At 40.9% G+C, this 22445-nt stretch overlaps 1 protein-coding gene across 1 annotated transcript in view; it reads right to left on the bottom strand.

Annotated features, from left to right (window-relative positions):
- Window positions 1–6945: 6945 nt before the first annotated feature.
- Window positions 6946–22445, bottom strand: part of LOC133630323 (matrix metalloproteinase-16) — a 172130-nt gene continuing 156630 nt past the window's right edge. The window contains exons 6-7 of the mRNA XM_062021886.1: window positions 11580–11797; window positions 6946–6993 (exon numbers count right to left, since the gene is read on the bottom strand). Of these exons, the coding sequence (XP_061877870.1) occupies window positions 6946–6993; window positions 11580–11797 (266 nt within the window). The remainder of the gene's footprint in view (window positions 6994–11579; window positions 11798–22445) is intronic.

The following is a 22445-nucleotide window of genomic DNA, read 5'->3' as shown; positions in this document are numbered from 1 at the left end:
GGTATCGAGACAACCCTAGTTTCTACACAATAACTCAGTTATGGTAACACTAGTGAGCAGTAGATGATATGGAGTGATTTTTTTAGTTCAGAACATATTTTGCGTTATTCATTATTGATGTATTTATTGCTACATCATGTTGTATGTTTTTTTTATAAGACTTCAAGTTTATTATTCCTGTTTGACCTTCTCTCCTGTTGTTACCAAACGGCATCGTCTTAGTTTTACTGCGATTTAAGGATAGCCTGTGTTTGTCTACAATGCAACTGTGAATAAACATTGATCATTAAAGGCCTACTGAAAATAAATTTTCTTATTTAAACGGGGATAGCAGATCCATTCTATGTGTCATACTTGATCATTTTGCGATAATGCCATATTTTTGCTGAAAGGATTTAGTAGAGAACATTGACGATAAAGTTCGCAACTTTTGGTCGCTGATAAAAAAAGCCTTGCCTGTACCGGAAGTAGCGTGACGTCGCAGGTTGAAAGGCTCCTCACATTTCCCCATTGTTTATACCAGCAGCGAGAGCGATTCGGACCGAGAAAGCGACGACTACCCCATTAATTTGAGCGAGGATGAAAGATTCGTGGATGAGGAACGTGAGAGTGAAGGACTGGAGTGCAGTGCAGGACGTATCTTTTTTCGCTCTGACCGTAACTTAGTGTGGAATCCAATGAGCCCTTGTACCTTTCTCCTTTTTCTATTGTGGATCACGGATTTGTATTTTAAACCACCTCGGATACTATATCCTCTTGAAAATGAGAGTCGAGAACGCGAAATGGACATTCACAGTGACTTTTATCTCCACGACAATACATCGGCGAAGCACTTTAGCTACGGAGCTAACGTGATAGCATCGTGCTTAAATGCAGATAGAAACAAAAGAAATAAGCCCCTGACTGGAAGGACAGACAGAAGATCAACAATACTACTATCAGGAGACACCGAACCAAACACTGGACATGTAACCACACGGTTAATGCTGTGCCGCCTGTCAAAGCCTAGCTATGCTGTTGCTAACGACGCCATTGAAGCTAACTTAGCTACGGGACCTCGTCAGAGCTATGCTAAAAACATTAGCTATCCACCTACGCCAGCCAGCCCTCATCTGCTCATCAACACCCGTGCTCACCTGCGTTCCAGCGATCGACGGCGCGACGAAGGACTTCACCCGATCATCGATGCGGTCGGCGGCTAGCGTCGGATAGCGTGTCTGCTATCCAACTCAAAGTCCTCCTGGTTGTGTTGCTGCAACCGGCCGCTAATACACCGATCCCACCTACAGCTTTCTTCTTTGCAGTCTCCATTGTTCATTAAACAAATTGCAAAAGATTCACCAACACAGATGTCCAGAATACTGTGGAATTTTGAGATGAAAACAGAGCTTTTTGTATTGGATACAATGTGTCCAAATACTTCCGTTTTAACCATTGACGTCACGCGCATACGTCATCATACATAGACGTTTTCAGCCGGAAGTGTGGCGGGAAATTTAAAATTGCACTTTATAAGTTAACCCGGCCGTATTGGCATGTGTTGCAATGTTAAGATTTCATCATTGATATATAAACTTTCAGACTGCGTGGTCGCTAGTAGTGGCTTTCAGTAGGCCTTTAAGAACATACTTTCATATACAACCAATTTAACCAAGTCACATGTACGCGGCTGAATAAAATAATATGCGATTCAGATCGATTCAGGCCAATTTTTTTTTTCTTTTCCGTTCTACATCAAACCCACTTAGGATCGACGCCAAGCATTCTCTGGTTTCCTGGAAAGCACAGCTGTTCACTGCAGAAAGCGGTTGAAGAGCACACAGGGAAAAGCATCAAGTAATAGGGGGAGACACAGCCAACGCTGGGAGAGTCTGAGGAATCTCACATTTCCTTTGCGAGTGCAAGGTGTGTCTTTTTGGTGAGAGATGCAACTTGACGCCGCAGTCAAACCCAGCTGTGAAATCCATTTGGACTCATGGAAGTGATCCCCACCCTTTGGCAGCGGCAGCCTCAGCATCACATCTTTTGCCCTGTTTCCCACACCTACCATATTTCCCGGACCATAGGACGCACCGGATTATAAGGCGCACTGCCGATGAATGGTCTATTTTCAATCTTTTTTAATACAAAAGGCGCACCGGTTTATAGGGCGCATTAAAGCAGTGATTTTTCAACCACTGTGATTGTGGTTGAAATTGTGTCGTTTCACCTATGATCCACTATGGACTGGACTTTCACTATTATGTTAGATCCACTATGGACTGGACTTTCACTATTATGTTAGATCCACTATGGACTGGACTTTCACTATTATGTTAGATCCACTATGGACTGGACTTTCACTGTTATGTTAGATCCACTATGGACTGGACTTTCACTATTATGTTAGATCCACTATGGACTGGACTTTCACTATTATGTTAGATCCACTATGGACTGGACTTTCACTATTATGTTAGATCCACTATGGACTGGACTTTCACTATTATGTTAGATCCACTATGGACTAGACTCTCACTATTATGTTAGATCCACTATGGACTGGACTTTCACTATTATGTTAGATCCACTATGGACTGGACTTTCACTATTATGTTAGATCCACTATGGACTGGACTTTCACTATTATGTTAGATCCACTATGGACTGGACTCTCACTATTATGTTAGATCCACTATGGACTGGACTCTCACTATTATGTTAGATCCACTATGGACTAGACTTTCACTATTATGTTAGATCCACTATGGACTGGACTCTCACTATTATGTTAGATCCACTATGGACTGGACTCTCACTATTATGTTAGATCCACTATGGACTGGACTTTCACTATTATGTTAGATCCACTATGGACTGGACTCTTACTATTATGTTAGATCCACTATGGACTGGACTTTCACTATTATGTTAGATCCACTATGGACTGGACTCTCACTATTATGTTAGATCCACTATGGACTGGACTTTCACTATTATGTTAGATCCACTATGGACTGGACTTTCACTATTATGTTAGATCCACTATGGACTGGACTCTCACAATACTATGTTAGATCCACTATGGACTGGACTTTCACTATTATGTTAGATCCACTATGGACTGGACTCTCACTATTATGTTAGATCCACTATGGACTGGACTCTCACTATTATGTTAGATCCACTATGGACTGGACTTTCACTATTATGTTAGATCCACTATGGACTGGACTCTCACTATTATGTTAGATCCACTATGGACTGGACTCTCACTATTATGTTAGATCCACTATGGACTGGACCCTCACTATTATGTTAGATACACTATGGACTGGACCCTCACTATTATGTTGGATACACTATGGACTGGACTCTCACTATTATGTTAGATCCACTATGGACTGGACTTTCACTATTATGTTAGATCCACTATGGACTGGACTCTTACTATTATGTTAGATCCACTATGGACTGGACTTTCACTATTATGTTAGATCCACTATGGACTGGACTCTCACTATTATGTTAGATCCACTATGGACTGGACTTTCACTATTATGTTAGATCCACTATGGACTGGACTCTCACTATTATGTTAGATCCACTATGGACTGGACTCTCACTATTATGTTAGATCCACTATGGACTGGACCCTCACTATTATGTTAGATACACTATGGACTGGACCCTCACTATTATGTTGGATACACTATGGACTGGACTCTCACTATTATGTTAGATCCACTATGGACTGGACCCTCACTATTATGTTGGATACACTATGGACTGGACTCTCACTATTATGTTAGATCCACTATGGACTGGACTCTCACTATTATGTTAGATCCACTATGGACTGGACCCTCACTATTATGTTGGATACACTATGGACTGGACTCTCACTATTATGTTAGATCCACTATGGACTGGACTTTCACTATTATGTTAGATCCACTATGGACTGGACTTTCACTATTATGTTAGATTCACTATGGACTGGACTTTCACAATATTATGCTAGGGGGGGTCACCCACATCTGCAGTCCTCTCCAAAGTTTCTCATAGTCAGTCTTATTGACATCCCACTGGGTTGTGAGTTTTTCCTTGCCCTTTTGTGGGCTCTGAACTGAGGATGTCGTGGTGGTTTGTACAGCCCTTTGAGACACTTGTGATTTAGGGCTGTATAAATAAACAGTGATTGATTGATTCAGGTAGGGTGTGTGTATGGGACAGCGATGTTGGGTCTAGGCTGGGATAGGGAGTCCGCTAGGAGTGTACGGGGGCCCAGAATTTGGTGCAGCAGTGGCGAGCTTGAGTACCTTGATCAGTGCTCTTTGTTTTTTGGGTATCATCTTAACAAATTACACTCCACTACAACCACCTCACGCAATGTATGGACAACAGTAACAGAAGGGTAACCACATACCAAAAACAGGAAGCATACACACAATAAAACCCCAATCACTACACTATATTTAGCCAGTAACCAGACCTCTCGGAGTACTCTTAGATCTACTGTGACAAACACGGTTCTGGTCACATATTAAGGACACGATGAGATTTTGAGTGTCAAAGGGTGCACAGAGAGAAGAGAAGAAGTACACAACCATCATCCCATCATTCGGTTTTCTCAGGCATCAGCTAATTTAACAAAACCTCTCTGCTGCTAATCCAATTGTTTCTCTGGGACTAGGCACTCCTCCTGGACACTTCTCTGCTTTCTTTGCTTTTAACCTTCCACGTCTCTCCGTCTAACCTTCTCCGCTCTTTTGCCTCCCTTTGCTTCGGACCGACGGTCTCCATAGATTGCAAAGCGATTCCACTTTTTCTCCGGTGTAAGGAAACGTCAAGTACAGTAATGGAAAACAGATTTAACTCTGAAATCTGACCTTTTCTGAATGTTCTTGACTTAATACAAGAGGAAAAAGTGCTTCCCCCACCCTAACATCGCACACTCCTACTCAGAGGAGAGAACTCAGTCAGGCAGCCTGTACTTATGACACATTGCAGCAGGAAGGGAATATATAATCAGCACAAGTTGAAGCGGGGTCAGAACTAAATCAATAGATTCTCTGAAGGAGCAGGAATCTGGCAATGGAAAAGTCAGCAAGTCACATTTGACTGAACTGTCATCTGTGAACCTTGCTGAGGTTAATGTTGATAACATTGTGCAGCACGTTGTACAAACACGCTGTTCAGTGCTGCAAATTCAACACATTTTAGACGACATACAATAAATGAATTTGGCCTTCAATAGAGCCCTTAATACCACGGTGATGCATGTTGACGACACATTCTAGCTGTGCCCCGCTAATTTTACAGCGACAAGCGAAGGAGAGTGTCCACAACGCAATGTGGCGTCGCTCCATGGCGCAAACCTGCTTCGAAGTCCGCAATCCTCGCCTACGTGGCGGCAAATAAACTACGTTTCTTACAAGTACCGTATTTTTCGGACTGTAAAGTTAGACCCGGCACTCACTCTTACTAACATAAGTGTTTCCCTTACATTTGTTTAGTTGTGGCAGTCCGCCACTGATAAATTTGGACCGCAATAGAGATTTGTTAAGGATGCTCCATGCGTATGCGCCTTTATGCAGAGACTCTTATTTTGAAATATGTTATTTTTTAAAGCGTGACTTCCAACCCTTTAGTGTTCCTTACGATGTGATCAGCCGCGTTCTGTCAGTGCGGAAGTCATTGCTAAAATGAATTTTCTAGCACTTCGAGAGTGTTTACTTTACTATGCACCCATGACCAACTCTGCAATTTAGACAATTACGTCAATCTGTCCGAGAGGGACAAGCCGTAGAAAATGGATGGACGTCAGCTTCGGAGTTTTGCAAAGTACTGTACACAGGCAGCCACTTTTTATAGAGATCTACACTTTTCTTCTGAAAAATGGTTGCGTACAAAAACTCACCATTAAAGTACAATTTGTGGAGAGATTCTGTAAAACTATGAATTGACCTAGAATCATATTAAATAGGAATCAATATTCTTCTGTAAAGTTAGACCCGGCCCTCACTCTTACTAACATAAGTGTGTGGAGGGGGGCGTGGCCTGCGGGCCTGCCGCGGAACAAGGTGTGCAAGGACCGGCCTCGAAGACAGCAACAGGTGAGTGGATGGCCCAGGTGGGCCTTGTTATCTAATCACCTGTCGCCTTCATTAGCAGCAGCCGGTACGAGACACGAGGGTGGAGTTGGAGTTGGGAGCTGGGGAGAGAGCGAGAGCGACACGCCTAACAGAGACTGCTGAAAAGCAATTCCAGACTGTTGTGTTTAAATAAAAAAAAGACTGTATACAAACTGTCTACCGGGCTCACCGAGGATCTTTCGGACTCAGGAGAACCCTCACGGCAAAGAGACCTTTTACAAAGTGTTTCCCTTACATTTGTTTAGTTGTGGCAGCCTGCCACTGATAAATTTGGACCGCAATAGATATGTGTTAAGGATGCTCCATGCGTATGCGCCTTTATGCAGACTCTTATTTTGAAATATGTTATTTTTAAGGAGTGACTTCCACCCTTTAGTGTTCCTTACGATGTGATCAGCCGCGTTCTGTCAGTGCGGAAGTCATTGCTAAAATGAATTTTCTAGCACTTCGAGAGTGTTTACTTTACTATGCACCCATGACCAACTCTGCAATTTAGACAATTACGACATCTGTCCGAGAGGGACAAACCGTAGAAAATGGATGGACGTCAGCTTCGGAGTTTTGCAAAGTACTGTACACAGGCAGCCACTTTTTATAGAGATCTACACTTTTCTTCTGAAAAATGGTTGTGTACAAAAACTCACCATTAAAGTACAATTTGTGGAGAGATTCTGGAAAACTATGAATTGACCTAGAATCGTATTAAATAGGAATCAAGATACTTCTGTAAAGTTAGACCCGGCGAAGACAGCGACAGGTGAGTGGATGGCCCAGGTGGGCCTTGTTATCTAATCACCTGCCGCCTTCATTAGCAGCAGCCGGCACGAGACACAAGGGTGGAGGGTGGAGTTGGGAGCTGGGGAGAGAGCGAGAGCGACACGCCTAACAGAGACTGCTGAAAAGCAATTCCAGACTGTTGAGTTTAAATAAAAAAAAGACTGTATACAAACTGTCTACCGGGCTCACCGAGGATCTTTCGGACTCAGGAGAACCCTCACGGCAAAGAGACCTTTTACAAAGTGTTTCCTTACATTTGTTTAGTTGTGGATGCTTTAATTTGTTAAGGATGCTCCATGCGTATGCGCCTTTATGCAGAGACTCTTATTTTGAAATATGTTATTTTTAAAGAGTGACTTCCACCCGTTAGTGTTTCCTACAAAGCGATCGGCCGCGTTCTGTCATTGCGGAAGTCATTGCTGATATGAGTTTTCTAGCACTTTAAGAGTGTTTACTTTACTATGCACCCGTGACCAGAGATCCACACTTTTCTTCTGAAAAATGGTGGCGTACAAAACTGGCCATTAAAGTACAATTTGTAAAGAGAGCAATGTTACATCATATCCTCGTGTGCCGTCAGCTTCTTCTCATCCCTCCTTTTGTGTTTCTTACAAAACCAACAGAGCCGTGACGTTCCGTGGTCTTCATCACCCAATCAGAGCTGTCACGAGAAGATACCCTCAGTCGTTAAAGCCTTATTGCTGGTTTAAAGTCAGACTTATTAGCTCGGGCCATAAAAAAGGCCGGGTAAGAAAAGAGACTCCCGAGCGAACTAATTACAACTATTTATAACCATCCAAAATGCCGACACACTGGGATAAAGCACTCTGTGTGGAGAACACAGGGCTGCTTTGTGCGTGGCCCCGAGGTTTGTCTCTGGTTACTTACAGCGCGGGGCTGTGCTCCCGTGCTCGGCAGCTTAGACCGAGGACAAAGATGCATTAAGGCGACTCGCGTGGTTTTTTTCCCCTCTTGTGCTCGGGGGAGAAGCCGAGAAAAAAATGCAACTTTTTATGCGGCGTTAAGTAGTTCTTTTGACCAAATGATCCATTTTGTTCAAAGTGCTGTTATGTAGACCACAAGGAAGTGTTTTACATTCAGAAAAAAATCATATTAATATGACTCCTTTAATGCGCTCTATAATCCGGTGCACCTTTTGTATGAAAATAGACCTGAATAGGTGTGCCCTATGGTCCGAAAATAGGGTATTTTTGTATTATCTGTTTTTTTTCCTATAATTTATGCAGGCATGTGATTTGACCACAATGAAAAAGACTGAAAAAATTTCCGGGGGTCTGGGGGACGAAGGTCCAGGGCGGTGCCCTGGTGGGGGGACAAGGGGGGCAACGCCTCCCGAAGCTCCTGGTTTTTCACCAATTTAACATGCTAAAATTAACAAAGAAAATATTTTAGTGTTTAAAGACATGAAAACATCATTAATATAACATACATAACCCAATTATCCTAATGAATCACTGTATATGGTTCAGTCCCAACAGTATTTTAGTTCATTTCACATCCACAGGTGTCACATCGATCAGTGTTATTATCTTCAGTATTACCAAGGTAATCAAAAAGGTTAACCAACGAACGAGATTTCTCTACAGAATTTCCTCTCTGGTCAACAAAAGCACCTTGAGGATTCTGGCGGGAACTCTCGTTCAACCCTTTTTTCGATTACGCATGCACCTCCTGGTACCCTAGCACCTCCAAAACCCTCAAATCTAAACTCCAAACATCTCAGAACAAGCTAGTCAGGTTACTTCTAGACCTCCACCCCAGATCCCACCTCACTCCTACCCACTTCTCTAAAGTGGGCTGGCTCAAGGTGGAGGACAGAGTTAAACAACTTGCACTGAGCCTAGTCTATAAAATCCGCTACACCTCCCTGATACCAAAGTACATGTCAAACTACTTCCTTAACGTAAATGACCGCCATAACCACAACACCAGGGGGAGCTCCACTAACCACGTTAAACTCAGATTCCGAACTAACAAAGGTCTTAACTCATTCTCTTTCTATGCCACATCAATGTGGAATGCGCTCCCAACAGGTATAAAAGAAAGGGCATCTCTATCCTCCTTCAAAACCGCAATAAAAGTTCACCTCCAGGCAGCTACAACCCTAAACTAACACCCTCCTTGCTAATAATAAAATGTAAACAATCAAATGCAGATACTTTTTCTTTTTCTTATGCCTTCTGATCTCTCTCTCTCTCTCTCTCTCTCTCTCTCTCTCTCTCTCTCTCTCTCTCTCTCTCTCTCTATGTCCACTACTTGCTGTCCATATCCTACCCCCCCTCCACACCCCTGATTGTAAATAATGTAAATAATTCAATGTGATTATCTTGTGTGATGACTGTATTATGATGATAGTATATATCTGATAGTATATATCTGTATCATGAATCAATTTAAGTGGACCCCGACTTAAACAAGTTGAAAAACTTATTCGGGTGTTACCATTTAGCGGTCAATTGTACGGAATATGTACTTCACTGTGCAACCTACTAATAAAAGTCTCAATCAATCAATCAAACCACATTACTTCAGTTCACTTCACACATTAGCTTTCTCGGAGAGCCCAGCCCTAACGTGAGCTTTCCTTGCAAATGTATTGAACAAAATACCAAATGTAAACATTTCATTCTTTTCGCCAAAATAGGATATACATTTATGAAAATAATTAAACATGTTTAGTATTGTTTACTCATATTTGAAAATAGGAAATAATAATAATGTGAGGACACTGACATATTGCATGAAACAAGTGTGAAAATATTGACCTTCAAGGTTGTTACACCACTGACAATAGTTTCAACAGACTACATAAGAACTTAATATTACAAAATAGTATTATATGCAAATTTATTTCAAATAAATTGTTAACTGGAATCAATGATGCGACTCTTTGAATTTCTGTAATTTCATAATATATTTTCACGTGGCTTTTTGTTTTTAGAAAAACCCATTTATATTTCGCAAAGCAATAATTGGTTAATATTTAAAACAAACATGCGTATTTCGCAAGCAAATATTTTTTAGCTTACCTCATTATTAACAACCCTGTCTGCAACTGAAGTGGGTCGTTTGGGTGGATCTTTCCTCTCCATGTAAACAAAGGACGAAGTCCGTAAGGTTTGCTCACTTTCGGTTGACATCCAAAAGTACCAGCTAGTGAAAAGTTAGTTTTCCTTGCTTCAAGTTGTTTCATATGTTTTTGGCGTTTCGCATGTACTTCCAAAGCCTTGAAACCTCGTGATCCATAGTCAATATTATCATGACACCACGTGCACAAAACCTTTCCGGGACGATCGATTTTCCGAATAAAATCACCGAACAAAGTCGTAACTTTCTTCTTCCCAACAGTATCAGTGATTTCCCTTTCCATCCAGTCCCATCGGAACTTATTTTTGACATGTTTATCAATTTCTTTGACTCGCAAAGCGTCCTTTCTCTCGAGAACCGACATCGTTTACATATGGAAAATGGCGGTAACAACCATTATGAATGATGACGTTGTTAACGTCATCATTCATAACAGGTGTCCTGATTGGTCACAAGGAACATAACGACCAATCAACTACGGCATAATATAAACTACGTCTTGAATCTTGATTTAGGGTCGGAAAAAAAACGCAAAAACCGGAGATTTTTTTTTTTCCCCCCCGGAGATTAAAAAAGATGGAATTCCGACTTTAGACGGAAAAATCACATGCCTGTTTATGTATTTTACCACATCTTCATCTTTCCATCAGCTTTCTTCTTTCCTTTTCATTCAAAACCTCATAAGAAATCTGTGCCTTGCTACACATGTTTTACTCTTTTAATCAGCCGGTTTTTGTAAAAAAGTATGTGACGGCCATTGCCGATTGATGCCTTTTAATGCAGATCAAAAACGCCGACCCCGTCTGGCTGACACTATTTATTTTTAGACCTCCGGCTGACAGGCTAGCAGCTAATAATCAACTCCATTAAGGCAAATAAACTGCATTTTTTTAGTACCTAAAGGGGTCATATCAAGATTGCTTACTACACTTAAAGGGGAACTGCAATTTTGGGGAATTTTGCCTATCGTTCCAAATCATTATGAAAGACATGAGGACTGATGGATTTTTTTTTAATGCATTCAAAATATTAAAAACATGTAATTATAAGTCCTCTTGCTATTTCACTCATAAAATCCAACAATACTCCATTTAAATTTTGTTACTTAAATATTAACTAAGTATTAGTGATATTGTTATTATAAGCGCTAACGCAGACAAACTGTTTATATCACCGCGGTGATCACTTCCTGTGTCCCTATGTTTACATCCTCTAGTGGTTTGCTGCTTCCTTGTAAGTTTTTTTCTAAATCATAAATGATTTGATCACCTGGACAGAAGAAGTCTGAGTAGGTATTCCGACAAGTTGGTGCACTTTGACAGCCATTTAGGACCCAAAATTGGCCAGAATGACATGAAAAGAAGCCTGGTTCCCACTCCCCCTCGCACCCCACACCCTTTTTTATTTTCATATAAAAGGGAATATATGAACATCCTCGCAGTCGGCATCCTAATGACAGCAGACATTGTACAGTAAGTGATGTTTTATTATGTTTGTTGGCTCTCATGAAGTCTGCAGTGAGTAATAATCATTGACATCTTTACTATATTTGCTTACCTTAAAGACAAACATCTCTCTCCTTAGTATGGCCAAGGTGTTGAAGCTTCCGTCGCAGATGTTGGGTTTGGCATTTGGGTGGGATGGTCTGTCCCCGGGCGGCAGCCTTGGAGGTCTGGTCTGTCGGTCTGGTTTGCGTGGGTCCGATGGCGGGTGGGAGCGAGCAGGGGGCACCGTTGGTAAAGGCCTGGTGGGCTGTTGGATCTTATCAGGGGGTCCTAGGATGAAAATAAGGGTAAGATAAGTCATAGCACAAAAACTATTACATTTTCTATCACGACATACATATACACACACACACACACACACGTACATATATATATATATATATACACAGACACATGTAAATATATACATACATATATATACACGCACACATGTATATATATATATACATATATATGTGTATATAAATGTGTATATACACACATATATATATATATATATATATATATATATATATATATATATATATATATACACACACACATATGTATATATATGTATATATATATATACATACATATGTATATATGCATATTTACATATATACGCATATATACATATATACGTATTTATACATATATACGCAAATATACATATATACGAATGCATACATATATAAGTATATATGTATATACATATATATATACATATATACGAATGTATACATATTTGAGTTACGTTAAAGTACCAATGATTGTCACACACACACGAGGTGTGGTGAAATTTGTCCTCTGCATTTGACCCATCCCCTTGATCACCCCCTGGGAGGTGAGGGGAGCAGTGAGCAGCAGCGGTGGCCGCGCCCGGGAATCATTTTGGTGATTTAACCCCCAAATTCCAACCCTTGATGCTGAGTGCCAAGCAGGGAGGTAATGGGTACCATTTTTATAGTCTTTGGTATGACTCGGCCGGGGTGTATATATGTATATACGTATATATATGTATATATACGTTAGAGATGCGCGGATAGGCAATTATTTCATCCGCAACCACATCACAAAAGTCGTCATCCACCCGCCATCCACCCGAACCAACATTTTATCAAAACCACACCCGCCCACCACCCGCCACCCACCCGTTGTTATATATCTAATATAGACGATGCAAGGCATTAGTGAGGTTAAAAAGCTTTTGCCTGTTAAAGAAAGGAGACTGATCCAATGCAGCAGAGACATTCAATGCGTGCCACGCATTAATATCTCTTGGCCACGCATTAGTGGCTAAGAGATATTAATGCGTGATAATATTATTTATCATTATTATAATATTATTGTCATTTCCATTAAGAAAGTGTTGACTATTGTTACCAATGCCCTCGGATCAGGAGTGCGTTCCTCACACTTGGTGTGCGCAGTTGCAGCAAGCAGAACGATGCTTTTAAGAAGATAAAAAAACGTTTTAGAAAGACTAGGCCTATATTTTCGTTAGGTAAAAAAAATGTCCTGAATTTATTTCAATGAATATTAACTTGTTAACGTTATAATGCTCAAATAGGGACGAGGGCGGGGTGCACAGTGAAGATGAACCTTTATTGATTGATCTGCAGCCATGACAAAATATCAGACAATCTCCATTGTCAACGACAGGCAGGAAAATAAAGATAAACACATAGCCTATGTTGTAGGCATAGGCATAGGCTCATACGTTTTTAAGTTAAAAGAAAAAAAAGAAAAAAAAAGTGCCTCATAAGCCTTAGGCTGTCAATCACGCGCACAAACTTAAATTATACAATAACATATGCATGTCATCCCTATTTAAACAAAAATAAATTAAATAAATAATAATAATAAATTACCTGCAACTTATTGGCCAAGGCAAATAGCTAAAGAGGGGAAATCAAACCCATCAGACTGCACTTTATCATCAAACTTGAATTATAATGAAAATAGACGGTCGCGACAAACAAAGCAGGCTAAATGGCCTTACATTGTAGCCAATCGGAGATGCGCTTCACTTGAAAGCGAGGCCAAATAATTAACACACAGTAGTATATCTCCAATAGACAATAAACAACGCAATTGCCTTAATTCCTTTGCATTGTAGTGCGCCCAAACAACACGTAACCATCACAATTATTCAGCTGACCGAAGTCAATATAGGTTAGACATAAGCGTAGACTAATTCGTTTAACATATCCAACCGTATGTCTACTTACTTTTTTTTTTTGTTAGCACTATGCAGGAATAAAATGGCATCTACAGTGCCAGGATTCAGGCGAGAGCGCCTGGCCTCTAAAATGCGCCCCGCTGCGCTGAAGGAGCGCTCACTTGCGGCACTCGTTGCCGGGACGCATATGATTCTCTTGGCAAGGTGTTGTAGTCGTGGGAATGATTGTCCTTGTTTCCCCCAAAAGGAAAGTAGATTTTCCTCTGCTGATCCGTCGAGGTGGAAGTTTGTAGAGGAATAATCTACTTCATCAACAAGCACAGGTGTATCCTCCTCCCATTCTGTGAAGTCAATCCTTTTCTTTTTCGGTGATGCGCCATCAGCTCCAGCTCCAGAATAATTGACTGTTTCAAAGAGTGCTGCTCGTTTTTCGTTTGTGGGTAACAACATTTAACTATGTATATATATTTCCGAATTGGTTCAACCGGCACCCGCCCGAATCGATTTAAAATCTATTTTTTTGTCATGTCACCCGCCCGACCCGCGGTTTATCCGCGGACTCCGCGGTTGTGTCCGCAAACCGCGCATCTCTAATATACGTATGTATACACGTATATGTATACATATATATATATATATACATATATACACATGTATATGTATATGTATATGTATATATACATATATACACACGTATATGTATATATATATACATATATAGACACGTATATGTCTATATATGTATATATACATTTACTGTATACGCATATGTAGGTATATTTGTATATACATATATAAACATATATATGTATATACGTATATATACACATATATATGTATATACGTATATATACATATATACGCATATACAGATATATACGCATATATACATATATACGAATATGTACATATATATGTGTATATACATATATACGCGTATAAACATATACGCGTATATACATATACAGATATATACACATATATACGAATATATACGCAAATGTACATATATACGTGTATATACATATATACGAGTATTAACATATATACGTGTATATACATATATACGCGTATAAACATATATACGCGTATATACATATATATGCGTACATACATATATATGCATATATATATATATATATATATATATATATATATATATATATACGCGTATAAACATATATACGCGTATATACATATATATGCATATATATATATGCATATATACATACATATACATACATATATATATTGCATATACATGAAAACAGACATGTTAAATGGATTTACGATCCTTATTTTGCTCACATAAGAAACACAATCTTCTGCGCACAATCCTAGTAGGTCAGCTTAGCGTGTGCTGTCAAGTTTGCACAGTTTTAATACACCCAAACCTTTAGCAGATCAGGCCCATAGTTTCTCATCAAATGCTTCCTCCGGACAACGTACCACGACATAAAATTGCCAATATGGAAACAGAAATCACATCATATCCGGTATGACTCGCCAGACTTCAGACCTTGAAGGGTGGATGAAAGAAATACTTTGCCACATTACCCGCAACGACGGTTCCAGTTTAGGTAAAGGAAACAATCCCAATGGATACGCTACAGACTGGCAAAACCATAAACACAATTTGGGGGAAAAGCCAACTAAACGTAGCTATATATAAGAACAAGATTCTTCCAAAACTGGAGTCAGAGCCTTGGCATCATTTAACATTCATGACTAACATGAGCGCTGAGGAAGATAAATCTGGGGAGTAGAGCGAGAGAGGTAGAAAGAGGGAACATGAGTGGGTTGCACGTATAAATAATTGAGCACATGACGCCACGCGGATAACATAGCAGGCGACGGGGGAAACGAGGATATGACTTGCCATGTGTTGATTGGGTCCAAGACTTGTAGGACGAGATGAATAGAATATGGAAGATGCAAATGTGACAAGTCACCCCAGCTTCACCCCCCGAGTCATAAAACATGAGTAATTGCCTATACACACTCAAAGGGAATGTAGAACGCTTTAATGACTCCCATTATTATTCGAGAGAGTGAATGCAAAGCTGCTTAAAGGAAGTGAAAGAGCAATTGTCAGAGGGACGCCAACAAAGGCAGATGATGCATCCAACTAATTGAATGACAGGCTGATCAGCGGATTAAAACGGAGCGCAGACACCCGTCAGTCCGCCCAACTGATCAGCTGGTCTTTACACTAGGGGGATTCCTTGCAGTGACAGAGTTAAACCCAGTGAAATACATCCCAGATTAGGGACGGCAAATCTCTCCGCGGTTATGTAAGCACAGGGAGGGATCGCAGTCAGCTGGACAACAAAAAGCAGGAGCTGGCAACAAATGAACGGCTCAAATCCAGGCAAGTATCCACCGAACTCCGTCGGTACCAGTGAGTACGGATTCACGTACAACTGAACACCTGGGTTGCATGTGACCGGCTTTCAAGCGCATTCATTCTGCCTCGAGGTAATGTTGCGATTTTCTACGGCAACAAAGCAATGCCTGATAGAAAAACTGTTCTATCAGGCTAGCTCAATGCCTCAATTGGATATGCCATGCCAGATTCAGATTCTGACCATAAAGGTGGTGCCGATCACGGCCGCCTCGGTACTCTTGTGCGCTCTGTTTTGTTTGCATTTGTGCGTAAATTGTGTGTCCGCATGTTCTTATACCCGCGAAGAGCTACTAAACATCAGATCAACCAACCCTACGGACTTATTACCAGTCATTTTAGCCTCAGCTCCGGATTTGGTCCATTTTACTTTTTTTCTCCTCAGGCAGGAGACTACGGTCCATCCAGACCCACACCTCCCGCCACCTGAACAGTTTTTCCCCCTCGGCCATCAGACACATGAACAATAACAAGATCTGATAGCTCAGTTAGAGGTCTTTTTTTTTCTTTTTCTCCCTATTACCTATTTTGTGTTATATGTGGTTTTATGTTGAAGCATTTAAGTCCCGACTTAAAACTCATTTGTATACTCTGACCTTTAAATAGACCCCCTTTTTAGACCAGTTGATCTGCCGTTTCTTTTCTTTTCTGCTCTGCCCCCCTCTCCCTTGTAGAGGGGGGCACAGGTCCGGTGGCCATGGATGAAGTGCTGGCTGTCCAGAGTCGAGAGTCGGGACCCGGGGTGGACCGCTCGCCTGTGCATCAGTTGGGAACATCTTTGCGCTGCTGACTCGTTTCCAATCAGGATGGTCTCCTGCTGGCCCCACTATGGACTGGACTCTCACTATTATGTTAGATCCACTATGGACTGGACTCTCACTATTATGTTAGATCCACTATGGACTGGACTCTCACTATTATGTTAGATCCACTATGGACTGGACTCTCACACTATTATGTTAGATCCACTATGCACTGGACTCTCACAATATTATGTTGATCCACTATGGACTGGACTCTCACAATATTATGTTAGATCCACTATGGACTGGATTCTCACAAGATTATGTTAGATCCACTATGGACTGGACTCTCACTATTATGTTATATCCACTATGGACTGGACTCTCACTATTATGTTAGATCCACTTTGGACTGGACTCTCTCACTATTATGTTAGATCCACTATGGACTGGACTCTCACTATTATGTTAGATCCACTATGGACTGGACTCCCACAATATTATGTTAGATCCACTAAGGCAGCGTTTCTCAAAGTGTGGGGCGCGCCCCACTGGTGGGGAATAGAGACATGACAGGTGGGGCGCAAGGAACGGGAGGAAATTTCACTTAAATTTTTTTTTTTTTTTAAATTATATTCTTAGATTTTTTTTTTTTACTATGCTTTCATTTTCTATACACACTGTAAATCACTTTGTGATTCTGTCTGTGAAATCCGCTATATAAATAAATGTAAATTACTTATTTTTCCTGTAGGCTTTAAATTTCTAGGTAGGAGCGAAAGTTTGACAGACATAGCAACAGTAACTAATGGGGGCGGAGCTAAGCGGAACAAACTTTCGCGTGGATGGGTAGCAGGCTTAGAATGGCAGTGTCAAGCCTGCAACCCCGATTTGAAAAGCTGTGCAGTGCAAAACAGGCTCATTGCAGCCACTAATGCTGGATTACTGTAAAACTCATGTTCACTTGCCTGTCTTGCCAAATGCATAGCTCCTCCTTTTTTTTTTTTTTGCAAAGACTGCAAAGTGGCACTTTTATTTTATTTATTATTGAAATTGATGCAAGTTATTTGATTTATTATTGAACTTGATGCAAGTTATAACACTTTTATTTTATTTATTATTGAAATTGATGCAAGTTATTTGATATATTATTGAACTTCATGCAAGTTATAATACTTTTATTTAATTTATTATTGAAATTGATGCAAGTTATTTGATTTATTATTGAACTTGATGCAAGTTATAACACTTTTATTTGATTTATTATTGAACTTGATGCAAGTTATTTGATTTATTATTGAACTTGATGCAAGTTATAACACTTTTATTTGATTTATTATTGAACTTGATGCAAGTTATAACACTTTTGTTTTATTCATTATTGAACTTGATGCAAGTTATTTTATTTATTATTGAACTTGATGCAAGTTATACCACAGCTGCACAGTTATTTTATTTATTATTGAACTTGATGTTATTTTGTCTTTTTGAGTTTGAATGTATACAACTTGATGTTACTTGATGTTCAATAATTTGAAAATGTTAAGCTTGGCATTAGCGTTCTGTTGGGGCGATTGGGGGAGGTGGGGCTTCAAAACTCCCCCTTGTCCAAAGTGGGGGATGACAAAAAAAGTTTGAGAACCACTGCACTAAGGACTGGACTCTCACTATTATGTTAGATCCAATATAGCTTTTTCAACATTTTGGGTTGCCGACACCTGTCCTACAAAAACCATATTAAAACGAAAAATAAATGTTTTCCCTCATCTTTTTTTACATTTTCGAAAAAGCTCCAGGGAGTCACTAGGGCGGCGCTAAAGAGCCGCATGCCACATAATAACGATAATCGTTACATTCCCAGCACATAGTGATGAAATAATTGTGCAAGATGGGTATATTTGATCCAGATTTGATCTCAATCCAAGACTGACTACCATGCGTCTGGAGGCCCACTTGCTCGTGATCAAGATAACACAGAGCTGCTAGTGAGTGTAGCAAATGAATATAAGTCGCTCATGGCAGCCAAACAAAAATAAACAGAACCCAATTAGCACACAAGGAGCCTGAAGGAGGTATTTTTTCTGTAAATTAAAACGACGACTCCGAGAAACTGTGTTATACACAACCAGGCCACTCTTAATGTGATCTTTGTCAGGGTTATGGACAGTGGCGGTATTGTTCCTGTTGAAAAAAAACGAATGCCAACCCAGGGGCCACAACGTTGTGACAAAAGTTCCTCAGCCATAATCGCACTCGGTTCTGTCAATGACATCCGATCCAATGCTGTATTGAAATGTGCTCCACATTACGTTACAAGTGGATTACACGACAGCTTAGGGGGAGGAAGTCATTGAAGCTTGAAAGTCTGCTAATTCTACGCCACACTTTGCATGGGAAGAGTTATTGGTAGTGGTGGTAAAAGGAGCAAGAACGGGAGTCAAGGGACCTTTTAACATAGTGGGCTGCATTTTTCACGGACAATCTTAATGCAAGTCAGACCACAAGGATCTTAATGGCATGGACTAAATGTATCAAAGGCCCCTGGCATCATTCAATAGTTCAATGGAAAACATTTAGACACCCCGATGTGGAGGAGGAAAAGAGCAACTTTAACGCCTTCCAGCATGGCTATTCAACGTGGGTAATGACACCATACCGGCCCCCGAGTACGGTTCAAAGGTGTCCTGGGCATGACGTTAAAGTGCATCCGGCAGTGGAGGCTCCCCTATGGGGTCTTGGGGCACTAGGAGGTTAACCCTTTTACTACTTGGCAAAGGCTTAGTACCTGACTGCCCCCTAGCCAGGGATATGGTGAAGACCTCAACGGCGGAGCAGGCGGAAGACGGTAAATTTAAGAACCACCACAACGGCTGCGAAGGCGGTGGAAGGCTGCAGCATGAAAAGGGTGCCCTGTCGTCTTGGACTCCATGCCACTGGACCCTGACCCGATTCTGTCAAGGATCGTGTGGTGACTGTCTGTGCACCAGTCTACCCACGTTAAACTAAACCACGCACAGGCATCCTCCATAAAGGGATACTACCTACCAGGAGGATCGTCATACTCGTTTCGAGTGACCGCCGATGATGACAGTTCAAAGATTCGGAGACAAACCTTGGCAGATCCATGCATTGACATTTTAACCTAGCGAGCAAACATAGAACGCTTGGGTCTAAACTTGTGATTTACGTAACTGAGACGTTCCTCAAAGCAACCCTTTAAGTCCTCTCCATTTTGCCAGCTATTGTTCGTAAAGTGATTTATGTAACAAAGGGTCATTTATTAAACTTTTTCAGGGTTTTTCCTGCGTTCAAAATTGCGTGGTGGCTGCCTCCAGCTAATTTTGTGCCGCCCCCAACCAGAGCGATTGATGTCCCTCTGCGGCAGCTACGTATTTTAACTGCATGCAGCATCGCGCCACTATAAAAGCACTGTATCGACATCAGTGCACCGGAAAGACCTGAAGCAACTACCGAAGAAGAAACAGATCAAATCGTGTTTTTCCCGCTGGTTGGTGCATAACGTTGACTGCCGTAACAAGTGGAATTCTGCCGTACGGAGCATGATACGGAGGGATCACTGGACTCCTACAGAACACTCCAGACTGTGCTGTGAACATTTTGTCCCTTTAAGTCTTCTCCATTTTGCCAGTTATTGTTTCTTACGTAATTTAGGTAACAAAGGGTACGTAGTCATTTGTTCAACTTCTTCAGGGTTTTTCTTGTGTTCAAAATTGCGTGGCGGCTGCCTACAGCTAATTTTGTGCCGCCCCAACCAGAGCGATTGATGTCCCTCTGCGGCAGCTACGTATTTTAACTGCAGTTGCAGCGTTGCGCCACTATAAAGGCATCGACATCAGTGCACCGGAAAGACCTGAAGCAACTACCGAAGAAGAAACAGATCAAATCGTGTTTTTCCCGCTAGTTGGTGCATAACGTTGACTGCCGTAACAAGTGGATTTCTGCCATACGGAGCATGATACGAAGGGATCACTGGACTCCTACAGAACACTCCAGACTGTGCTGTGAACATTTTGTCCCTATATGTCCTCTCCATTTAGCCAGTTATTGTTCGTTACGTAATTTATGTAACTAAGGGTCAGTAGTCATTTGTTCAACTTCTTCAGGGTTTTTCCTGCGTTCAAAATTGCGTGGCGGCTGCCTACAGCTAATTTTGTACAGCCCCCAACCAGAGCGATTGATGTCCCTCTGCGGCAGCTACGTATTTTAACTGCAGTTGCAGCGTTGCGCCACTATAAAGGCACTGTATCGACATCAGTGCACCGGAAAGACCTGAAGCAACTACCGGAGAAGAAACCGATTGAATCGTGTTGTTCCCCGCTACTTGGTGCATAACGTTGACCGCCGTAACAAGTGGAATTCTGCCGTACGGAGCATGATACGGAGGGATCACTGGACTCCTACAGAACACTCCAGACTGTGCTGTGAACATTTTGTCCCTTTAAGTCTTCTCCATTTTGCCAGTTATTGTTCGTTACGTAATTTATGTAACAAAGGGTACGTAGTCATTTGTTCAACTTCTTCAGGGTTTTTCCTGTGTTCAAAATTGCGTGGCGGCTGCCTACAGCTAATTTTGTGCCGCCCCCAACCAGAGCGTTTGATGTCCCTCTGCGGCAGCTACGTATTTTAACTGCAGTTGCAAATAAAAAAAAATATATATATATTTTTTTGTCCTGTCCAGCTTCTCTGGCAAATCATATAGTTGATGTAGATGCCCATATAGGCTGTTCAGATTTACTTTACAAAAGAGAAGTGTAGGATACTTCTCTTGTTGCCTTATTTGTATTTGACCACTACTGTTTTCTGTTTATTTGTTACTGACTGTGGCAGGACACCTCTGCCTCTGTTTCACTTTATGTTGCTGGTAAATAATATGGTTGTAGTAGTAGGCTAAAGTTAAATTATTTAGTATGCACTAATTAAAGGGGCAGAGCTTTAAGAGACATTTTAGCTTTTATATTTTATAAGATATATTTTTTGTAAGAACCACAATTAATAAATATATTTCAGTGAATAACTTATTGTTCAAATCTGTATATAAATATGTACATAAAGTGTTGTAATTATATTGTAAAATGGATGGATGGATGGACGGACGTTTAAAACAAAACTGTTATTATTAATTAGTAAGTATACATTTTTTGAGCCTTTTTAGAGAAAATCATATCATTGTAGTAAATTATGCAAATTACTCAATGATGTCATGGTGACCACGCCCATAGCCACGCCCCCACCGCCACAGGTATCTTGGCAGTTTATGGGAAACACGGTACTATAAATTGAAAAAACTAAAAAAAAATTCCGTAAAAATTCCGGCGCATGGTCAGGATTAGAGATGTCCGATAATAACTGACTGCCGATATCATCGGCCGATAAATGCTTTAAAATGTAATATCGGAAATTATCGGTATTGGTTTCATAGAGTAAAATTTATGACTAAAACGCCGCTGTACGGAGTGGTACACGCACGTAGGGAGAAGTACAAAGCGTCAACCAACCTTAAAGGCACTGCCTTTGCGTGCCGGCCCAGTCACATAATATCTACGGCTTTTCACACGCACAAGTGAATGCAAGGCATACTTGGTCAAC

This window comes from Entelurus aequoreus, linkage group LG15 (assembly GCF_033978785.1).
Source record: "Entelurus aequoreus isolate RoL-2023_Sb linkage group LG15, RoL_Eaeq_v1.1, whole genome shotgun sequence".
In the NCBI taxonomy this organism is placed as follows: domain Eukaryota; kingdom Metazoa; phylum Chordata; class Actinopteri; order Syngnathiformes; family Syngnathidae; genus Entelurus; species Entelurus aequoreus.
Note: the sequence above shows the minus strand (reverse complement) of the source record. Positions and strands in the feature narration are given on the sequence as shown.